General features: G+C 42.2%; 1 protein-coding gene across 1 annotated transcript; it reads left to right on the forward strand.

Moving 5' to 3' along the window:
- Window positions 1–4,950: 4,950 nt before the first annotated feature.
- On the forward strand, window positions 4,951–10,387 carry LOC125769511 (uncharacterized). Its single transcript, XM_049438248.1, has 2 exons — window positions 4,951–8,963; window positions 9,589–10,387. Exons 1-2 carry the CDS (start codon window positions 8,739–8,741, stop codon window positions 9,688–9,690), a joined length of 327 nt encoding a protein of 108 aa, XP_049294205.1. The 5' UTR covers window positions 4,951–8,738; the 3' UTR covers window positions 9,691–10,387.
- The last annotated feature ends 363 nt before the right edge of the window (window positions 10,388–10,750 follow it).

Genomic DNA, 10,750 nt, shown 5'->3' on the forward strand with positions numbered 1-10,750 from the left:
GATTGCAATTACCTTGAGCCTATGAAAATTGATTTTAGTCTGGTTAACTGATAGAATTATTTATTATAGTTACCCTTTATCTGTTCTGTGAGGATCTACCAGCGCATCGTAGAAGAAATGATCTGAACATAACATTTTCTTTCTCAAAGCTTGAAGACCACCTTTTTCATATTTTTCCTCCAATTCCAAAGACTCGCAATATTTGATCCACTTCTCACATCTCTCTTTTTTATTTGGAAAGGTATAAAATGATTTACTTGCATTTTTTGCACAATTATATGCACAGAAACTTGCCTCGCGCTTCCTACCCATTTTGTATTTTAACCGTTGTTGTCATCTAACCAGATGTCAACAGAGCCTTCTTTGACAGAAGCTATCGCTTCATTTGAAAATGACAGTTTCTTCATGTTGGACACTTTTGTGACGCAAGTGCCACGTCGGTTCGTCGGTGTTAATAATGCATTTGGAAGTAAAAATGAAATATTTAGGAAAACTTATGCTTGATCCAGACCGATCTTGATGGCGTGCATATTACCTGCAGAATAAAAAGGAAAAATAAATAAGTTACACAATTTTCATTACACACTCTCATTAATTTGTGAAAATCATTTACATATATCCTAATTCGGCTTGAACAACGTATGGTAAGATAAGTTACTATAACATGATCGCTTATAGATATTGGTTATCGAACCTTTACGCAAAATCTTGAACTGCTTTGATGGCCTGCTACACACTCAGGAACCTGTTCTGGTTCTGGCGTTTCATTTCGTACTCGCGTATGTATTTAATCAGCACTCCTCGCTTTGTGCCTTTGATCGAATAAAGGGCTTAACCCAGCGCCACAAATTTTCAATATTTTGTGTGTGCACAAAAGGATCGCTTGGGTCCACAAAATGGTTTATGGTTTCGTGAATAAAACCGTGCTGATCAATTCCATTATATGCACGCCAACCATCGCTCACGATCGTTGTACCCGGAGCCACATGCTGGTTGATGATGCGGTGTAATGTTGCAGCATCACGTTGCTCAACCAGCTCCAAAAAAATTGCTCGCGTTTCGTGACAGATGCCGCCAACCACCCAGACTTGGTTGTTGGCTGAGACGCGACCGCGATTTTATTTCCTTTTGGTGAGGACGGATTCGTCAATTTCGACGGTTAATCCATCCCCACCAATTTGCCCCTGGCTACATTCAAAATGTTCTGCGGTTACTGCCCGCAGAATAGAGAACCACTTCCCAATGGCACTCTTGCCTGCCCCACACTCGGCTGCAGCGCTGGATCGCTTCGTATCCCGCGACCATTCATACGTTATCTCTATCAACTTAGACAGAGATAAACGGGAATTTTTGAAAATGCTGTCCGTACGGACAGTACATTCCCACCCCGTGCAGCTCGATGTGGGCTTGCAAATCCACTTGCACGAATTTGCCTTTCGAGTTGTTTTCAGTTTCATCCGGCGATTGCACTTGTTGCACAATTGAACGGGTGGTAAAATTTCCGCTTCCTGCAACAACCGAACCAAAGCCTGCTCGTCTTCCGTTATCTTTTTCAGCTCGGTCTAGCTTTTCACAGCGGCCAAAACATCCATTATTATCACTTTATTTGCTTTGATCAAAAATGCGACAAATGTATCCAATAGCGTTGTATGTTTATACTAGACAGTAGCTCCATGATACTACGCAATGGGCTAGTCCTCTGATTTGCTTCAAAAAATGTAGGTTGATTGTGGCTGCACGAAAGTGTAATAAATACACCGCATGGTCGTCGTACCTCTTATTCTTTATGTTGAGTTTTTTCACGCTCGTTGGAAACAAGTTTTCAGATTTGAGTATCTCGAATACTTCCTCACACGGCAGGTCGATTAAACCATGTAACACTGGGTGGAATCGTATAAGCTTTCGATTACGATCGAAATCGAAAACTCGTGAACAAATGTTTATTTCGGATGAACAAAATTCACCGCGGCATCGCGTAAGCCTTGATGAGTCGATCGAAATCGAAATCGAAATGTCAGTTTCGAACTGTAGACAACGGCGCACAGAGCACGGCGATATTGAACAGTTTCCTGTTGGGAAAATTCCAAAAATTGGAAGTAGCTAGTTGCTTTAGCTTGATAAAACGGTATGCTTCATCTTGCCTAATATCGTTTAACCTACTGACTTAACCTACTGACTACTTGTGATAACGTCCTATGACCTGTTCTAACTAACCCTTTAATAAATTGTAGTTTCCCTTCAAAGGGATAGGAAGATAAGGTTGCAAGGGACCCGAATGCTTGTACATCGTCTCCTATGTGTAACAGATTATGAACATTACTATTTATATAAGATTTATCATAATGAAACCTGAATAAAATAACAAACTGTTCCAATAAATCTGCCGCGAATTTCCAATGTCCTTTAAAATGTTCACTAGACAGTAATGTTACTCCGACATAGAGCAGCCTAAAATGTCGATATTCATTATCGTGAATTCTTCCTCTTAGCAATGGTATGCTAATATGATTCAAAAAAGTGCGTTATTCAGACCCCTTCCAATATTTGAGATACTTCAGGGACCTCATTACTCTATGTATCTCTACTCGTAATGATGTCCTAACTAATATATCAGAGATTTCCTTTTGTTCCTCTACCGTCCATTTCTGAACTGGCGTTAAGTTACCATCTACATAGCCTTCCAAAAGCCTCTTCATAATTCCTATATGCAATAAGTGTAGATCGCCTGCTACAGTTACAGTTTTCACCATATCGAATCCTTTGACATTTAAAAGTGGCGTTGGATGTTTCTGATGCGCAATAGTATATTGCCCACTTCTAAATTCCGCGTCAGTCCTTTCTTCTGCTTTCCCTACAAAAGTCATTCTGTCAGATACACGTCTTCCCACAATTTTACATTTTATGCAGCCATTAGCAGCATTGTAATTGGCAACTCCTAAAAATACAAATAAATTATCAAAGATACACAAAGATCATTTTATGTTTTCTTAACATAGCTTTCCTTTAATAAATGCTCGGGCTGGAGAATCATCAATGAAAGCTCTTATGCTCACATGAATTTTGTTGTTGTTGATAACAACTCCGTTTTCCAAAATGTGGTTCAAATCAGTCGCTAGTGGCCTCAAGTACTCTTCTACGTTTTCGGTTTCGCCAAGCCGAAATATATCCCTATTACCAAGATTGGCACTTCCGGCAAATCGTGAAGTTGGATCATTATCGGCCACAGCTGAGTTGGTCCACTTTTATGTAGTGGAAGGAGAGATCTTTTATTCAATAAAATAAAAATATAATAATGATGCTTGACTTCACAATATAAAGTCAATTAAATGCTTCATATTACAAAATATTACTTAAAATGATACTGCAGAGCTTTTTGTATCCCTTGGTACCAAAGTTGGCCACCTGACGCCGTAGTAAGTCCCTTCCCTACATCAATGGGGGTCTTCAAAAAAGTTCTCGAATCTTTAGGTACATGATAGTCCGTAGATTCACGAATAATTGCCAACAAATCGTTTAAAGCGGTATGTCTTATACGATGCGAAAGGGCCCGCATTCGCAGTTTCAATTTAAACGCCTCATTTCGCTGCGATTCATCATCGTTTGCATAAGTAGGCTGGTATTCTTCGTCTTCGTCGCTCTCTATAAGCGACTGTTCCAGCCATTCTTCCTCGAACTCATCGCCCTCTAGCACGCCAACATTATCATCAATCTCTTCCACAAAATCCTCAGCTGGAACGTTAGGATCAAAAACTAGAAATAAAGATTAAATTATGTTCATGAAACCACAGGAGAATCACGAATGTTCATGCACATAACTTAGCACAATGTTCAGGGATTGACAGCACATAGACACAACACATACTAGAAAAATAAAGAAAACCCTTGGTTTAATAAACAAAAACACAAAGTCACTCTATCACACGAAAATAGTCACGGCGTTTATTGAAATATTGAAACACATACTTAATGGTGTTTCTTGGCGTCCGCTGGTTCCTGGTTGGTTTTCAGCCTCCCATTTGCGTTCGCACTGCTCTCTTAACCTGTTGCCAATCTTACTTTGCATTCCACTTTTCTTCATGCGTTTCAAGTTTTCCATTTTCTCACTATTATTTATAAAAAAACAGTATAAAAATGTATTTCACTCAGAACTTGGTGATAACCTGATGATCGCTTGATGATGCCGGTTTGTTTATGTTCACAATTCCAAATTGTCATCGCATCGTTCTCAGTCTTTCTCTTTCTTTCTACGTTCTATCTCTTTCACTCCTTAACCAAATCGTGCAGTTAAACTCACCACTGCTCTTCCTCTCTTTGTTTCTCTTCCCTTCTCACCGCCTTTGCTCACGAGCAAGGCGTCAATTGTTACTTGTGTACCATACCTTAGCAGAGCAAATCCTTGTTTTACATAACATGTGTTCAATAATATCAAATAGTTTGTCATGCATTTTAACAAATGTAGCAGTCTGCAAAGCTCACGTTGCCTGTTCCGACGTAGTATCTAATCCCGCTAGCTACTGATTGACTGAGTCTTCTTGTAGCAAGTGAGACATTCATTGGTTAAAATGGAGGGACTTTTATGTGCTTTTCGGTCAATCTCGGCACAAGTCTCGGGTTGGATAACGAATCAATTTCGTAGAGATTCTCGATGTCCACGAAACTTGCCAAATTGTTGTTTAACAAGGCATTGTGCTTTTGAATCATGTTGCGTGTGCTTTTTGTTAAATGTGGCGGATTCCACCAAATAAAAATCGGCGTGTCATCAACATAGAAATATGGCATTTCAATAGTAACTCCTGCTTCTTTTGCCATTTTGATGTTCGTTGCATATTGATCCATCGTCAATACCAGAGGATTTAGTTCAGTTTCCCTAATAGCTCGGATAGTATTTTTAATTACGTTCAATTGCGCGCTGCTTCCTAATGTGTTGCAAGTGATGAAATATCCAAACCTTAAAAACAGTATAAGCCATTTAAAATTTAGATACATGAATATTAATATGGTGATATACTCTTAATTTAAATTATTTCAAGACGGCCGGGGTTTCTCAATATACTATACGTGAGGGAGTGAAGTTTTTGCTATCCAACGGTCATTCTATTAACTGTGAGGGAAATTTATTTTAAAAAAATGTAATATTGGTTCATACCTGTTTAAACGGTTTATAAATGCCACGCACCATTACTACTACGGCTTCTGTTGCCAATACCGAAGACCTATTGCGCTCGTTTGGTTTCTTCAAGCCATCGTCCGGAAGGCCATGAAATTTGACCGATTTTGTGAAATAACTCAAATTTTCATTCCGTCTATGGCAACTACAACGTTTTTTTCAATTTCACTTAAGTTACGACATTTTTCTTTCATTGCCTTGAGGGTTGAAGCATTCAAACCGGGTTCGAAGCTTACTTCACTGGTCCATCGTTTGATGGACACTTTTGATGTTTGTATCATTCGATATGTACGGGGACCACTCATATATAGCGACACTGCAAACTTCTTCATTTGTTTGCGAAACCGCCTTGCCGTATTTAATTTTTCGGAGTTTCGAAGGCTGTCATACATTACCACATTCTGCTCTAGTCGTTGTAGTAAATAGTCACCAAGCCCTCTTCGTTTTCGGAATCGCTTAAGGTCTTGGTTCAGTGTAACAATTTTTCGCTTGTTTTTCTCCATAAAACATACCCGTCTCTTCGTTCGTTCTTTCTAAGTTTGTTAGTTTGTTTTTGAGTATTTTAATGGTTTCCAAAAGCTGTTCATGTTCATTTCTATTCTGTTCGGTTTGGCTATAAGCATCCACCATGCGTTTCGTTTGTCCATCATTTTTTTTACTGATTTCTTTAACTACACTGCGTTCCTGGTTGGTTACTGTATTACTACATTGGTTACTGTATTACTACAATCAGAATCGGCTCCTGTTACATATTCGCTGTCCAACGCCATAATCGTATCGTTAGTATCATCCCCTTTTTCGATGGTTTTTTCAGATGTGCTCGCATTTACCATGTCTCTCAGCACAAAATCGACGGACGGGATTGCAATTACCTTGAGCCTATGAAAATTGATTTTAGTCTGGTTAACTGATAGAATTATTTATTATAGTTACCCTTTATCTGTTCTGTGAGGATCTACCAGCGCATCGTAGAAGAAATGATCTGAACATAACATTTTCTTTCTCAAAGCTTGAAGACCACCTTTTTCATATTTTTCCTCCAATTCCAAAGACTCGCAATATTTGATCCACTTCTCACATCTCTCTTTTTTATTTGGAAAGGTATAAAATGATTTACTTGCATTTTTTGCACAATTATATGCACAGAAACTTGCCTCGCGCTTCCTACCCATTTTGTATTTTAACCGTTGTTGTCATCTAACCAGATGTCAACAGAGCCTTCTTTGACAGAAGCTATCGCTTCATTTGAAAATGACAGTTTCTTCATGTTGGACACTTTTGTGACGCAAGTGCCACGTCGGTTCGTCGGTGTTAATAATGCATTTGGAAGTAAAAATGAAATATTTAGGAAAACTTATGCTTGATCCAGACCGATCTTGATGGCGTGCATATTACCTGCAGAATAAAAAGGAAAAATAAATAAGTTACACAATTTTCATTACACACTCTCATTAATTTGTGAAAATCATTTACATATATCCTAATTCGGCTTGAACAACGTATGGTAAGATAAGTTACTATAACATGATCGCTTATAGATATTGGTTATCGAACCTTTACGCAAAATCTTGAACTGCTTTGATGGCCTGCTACACACTCAGGAACCTGTTCTGGTTCTGGCGTTTCATTTCGTACTCGCGTATGTATTTAATCAGCACTCCTCGCTTTGTGCCTTTGATCGAATAAAGGGCTTAACCCAGCGCCACAAATTTTCAATATTTTGTGTGTGCACAAAAGGATCGCTTGGGTCCACAAAATGGTTTATGGTTTCGTGAATAAAACCGTGCTGATCAATTCCATTATATGCACGCCAACCATCGCTCACGATCGTTGTACCCGGAGCCACATGCTGGTTGATGATGCGGTGTAATGTTGCAGCATCACGTTGCTCAACCAGCTCCAAAAAAATTGCTCGCGTTTCGTGACAGATGCCGCCAACCACCCAGACTTGGTTGTTGGCTGAGACGCGACCGCGATTTTATTTCCTTTTGGTGAGGACGGATTCGTCAATTTCGACGGTTAATCCATCCCCACCAATTTGCCCCTGGCTACATTCAAAATGCGCCCGGTTCAAAATGATACTTCCCGCAGAATAGAGAACCACTTCCCAATGGCACTCTTGCCTGCCCCACACTCGGCTGCAGCGCTGGATCGCTTCGTATCCCGCGACCATTCATACGTTATCTCTATCAACTTAGACAGAGATAAACGGGAATTTTTAAAAATGCTGTCCGTACGGACAGCACATTCCCACCCCGTGCAACTTGATGTAGGCTTGCAAATCCACTTGCAAGAATTTGCCTTCCGAGTTGCTTTCAATTTCATCCGGCGATTGCACTTGTTGCACAATTGAACGGGTGGTAAAATTTCCGCTTCCTGCAACAACCGAACCAAACGCTGCTCGTCTTCCGTTATCTTTTTCAGCTCGGTCTAGCTTTTCACAGCGGCCAAAACATCCATTATTATCACTTTATTTGCTTTGATCAAAAATGCGACAAATGTATCCAATAGCGTTGTATGTTTATACTAGACAGTAGCTCCATGATACTACGCAATGGGCTAGTCCTCTGATTTGCTTCAAAAAATGTAGGTTGATTGTGGCTGCACGAAAGTGTAATAAATACACCGCATGGTCGTCGTACCTCTTATTCTTTATGTTGAGTTTTTTCACGCTCGTTGGAAACAAGTTTTCAGATTTGAGTATCTCGAATACTTCCTCACACGGCAGGTCGATTAAACCATGTAACACTGGGTGGAATCGTATAAGCTTTCGATTACGATCGAAATCGAAAACTCGTGAACAAATGTTTATTTCGGATGAACAAAATTCACCGCGGCATCGCGTAAGCCTTGATGAGTCGATCGAAATCGAAATCGAAATGTCAGTTTCGAACTGTAGACAAAAAGGGAGTAAAACATCGAGCAGTCGACAACTTTGTCAACAATTGGTATCGCGAACACTACATTTCGATCGAAATCGTTTCGATGAGGAGAAGACCTGTCGAAAGCTAGGAGAAGCTTTGTTTTTGAATCTGTTTGTTTGTAGTTTCAGTTCAGTTTTATACCAATTTATATTAATTAACAACGGTCAGGAAATCAGGAAAAATATAAATATAAAAATATCCGCATTTAGAATAAAAAATAGTCTACATCGTTGCTTAACTAAACAACGTGTAATTAATTCATCTAATCGTAATAAGTGTGACGGTACATGCAGAGTTGTAGTTAACATATTAACCGCTGCGTTTATTTTGCATTACTGTTCTTTCTGCCATCACTTCTTCGTACATCGACAGCGAGCGAACTGCGCCTACACGATCGAACGATGTCGTTCCGTAATTTTCGACGATATTTACCTAGATCTAGAGTATTGTCACTATAATTACCACTAAACAGTAAAATTCGAGCAGCTCTGCTGCGAAGGAACACGCCACCGTACCTCCAGCCGTTGCTGCGGAACTACTTCACGAATCGCACCCTCCACTACGAAACGGATGAAGGAACGGTCTCGTTATCAGTATCGGCAGGCGTCCCGCAGGGTTCGGTTCTAGGACCAACACTGTGGAATGTTATGTACGATAACCTTCTTCGTTTGGAGCTGTTCGGAAAGCGTGCGGACATTACAGGGTTTGCTGATGATGTGGCGTTCACCCTTATCGGGAGGGACCCGCAGGAAATCAGCAACCTTGCTACGAGGAACCTGGAGATGATCGAGCGTTGGATGGATGGAGTGGGATTGAAGCTGGCCCATCAAAAGACCGGCTACATGATCTTCTGCACTCATCACAACCCGCAGGTAGGTCAACTACGTGCGGGGGGACACACGATCGTATCCACGGAATCGCTCAAGTACCTGGGGGTCGAGCTCTGCCGCAAACAGCACCACGGTCGGCATCTGGAGAAGGTTTGCAGCAAGGCATCACGTATCACGAATGTCTTGACCGCTCTGATGCCGAATAAGTGTGGCCCAAAAAGCAGCAGAAGGAGACCCTTGGTTAACGTTGGGAATAGCATTGTCCGTTACGCGGCACCATCGTGGGGACGGACGCTTCTTCAGAAGGACGTTCACCGGACCACGGTTCAGAGGGCGCACCGCACAGGAGTTCTTCGAGTGGCCAGTGCCTTCCAAACGGTCTCCTACGATGCCGCTTGCGTGGTCGCAAGCACTATCCCGTTAGTCCTTCTCCTAGAGGAGGACATCCGCTGCCACGACGAAAAGGTAGCGAGGGGAAGTCCAGGACCAGACATACGAAAGCGGCAAAGGGAAGAGACCATGGGACGCTGGCAACAACAATGGACAGCCGGAGCGGGGCAGCCGAGATCGCCGGGGATGAAGACGACGAGAATTATCCCGGACATTATGTCCTGGGTAAATCGCAAGCACGGAGAAATTGATTTCTATCTCTCTCAACTCTTTACAGGGCATGGGTTTCTCCGGAGCTACTTCGTCGAAAAAGGCATCCTCGACGGCTCGCCAAACTGCCCGGTGTGTGAACACCAAGTGGAAGATGTCGACCACGTAATGTTCCACTGTCCACGGTTTGCTCGAACCCAACACGAGATGCAGCAGCAGAGCCACACCCGCTTGACGATAGAAAATCTTGCAGCGGAAATGTGTGCCAACAGCAACACATGGGAAGCAGTCCGGACCGCCGCAAGGACCATCTTCAGAAACCTCCAAGTGAGATGGAATGAGGAAAGTCCACCTACGGCCAGACGGAGACGACAACAACGACGGCGGAACACGGAACAAACGGGACCGCACCAAAGGATGACGACAACGGAAGCAGCAGCAGCAGCAGCAACGAGTAACCAGAGCAGCAGCAGGAGCTAGACCCCACCGGAAGTAGCGGCTACGGACGGGCGGAATTAAGCAGCAGCAGCGGAAGGAAGGCACGAAGCAGCAGCAGCAGCAGCTGAGACAACTAGCAAGGAAGACGCAGTAGCAACATTGGAAAGCAGCAGCGCGTCAACAGGATGGGTGCATCGCACAAACGTTCCTGCATGGAGTACTACGCACATCAAGCGCATCGGCAGGGTTAGGATCAGGTCGAGGAGTGGTTTAGTTGGGGTCCACGGGCCCAGCGTCACGATGAATCCCACATAACCCATCTCGGAGGGATTGGTTTGTAGCCGCAAGCCAAGGTTCCCTCCCCGTTAACATAAAAAAAACAGTAAAATTCAAGCAATCATCGTTGTAAATACACTTATTCCGGATAGTAGCGCAGCTGCTAGCAGCAAGCACAAATGTAAACAACCGTAGATTTGCCAGCTACAAAACTGCTTGACAAGTCGACCGCGCGTGTCGTCTCGATCGAAATCGTAAATCCGTATATGATACCAATATCGAGTCGATTTCGATCGACAATTCTGATTCTAAAGATATCGAATCGTGTTTTCTTATACGATTCCACCCACTGTCTTACTACTGTCTCACACCTAGTTGTTTTTCTTATCTCCGCCAGTTTTTCGATGCGGTATAAGTAGACCTTCTGATTGTGTCCATTGAGGTGTGTTAACACCATGTATTTGGCGCCTTCGGACGCCCACTGAAGGTACTGGTAACCTAATTGCTCTAGTTGC

The sequence above is a fragment of the Anopheles funestus genome, chromosome X (genome assembly GCF_943734845.2).
Source record: "Anopheles funestus chromosome X, idAnoFuneDA-416_04, whole genome shotgun sequence".
In the NCBI taxonomy this organism is placed as follows: domain Eukaryota; kingdom Metazoa; phylum Arthropoda; class Insecta; order Diptera; family Culicidae; genus Anopheles; species Anopheles funestus.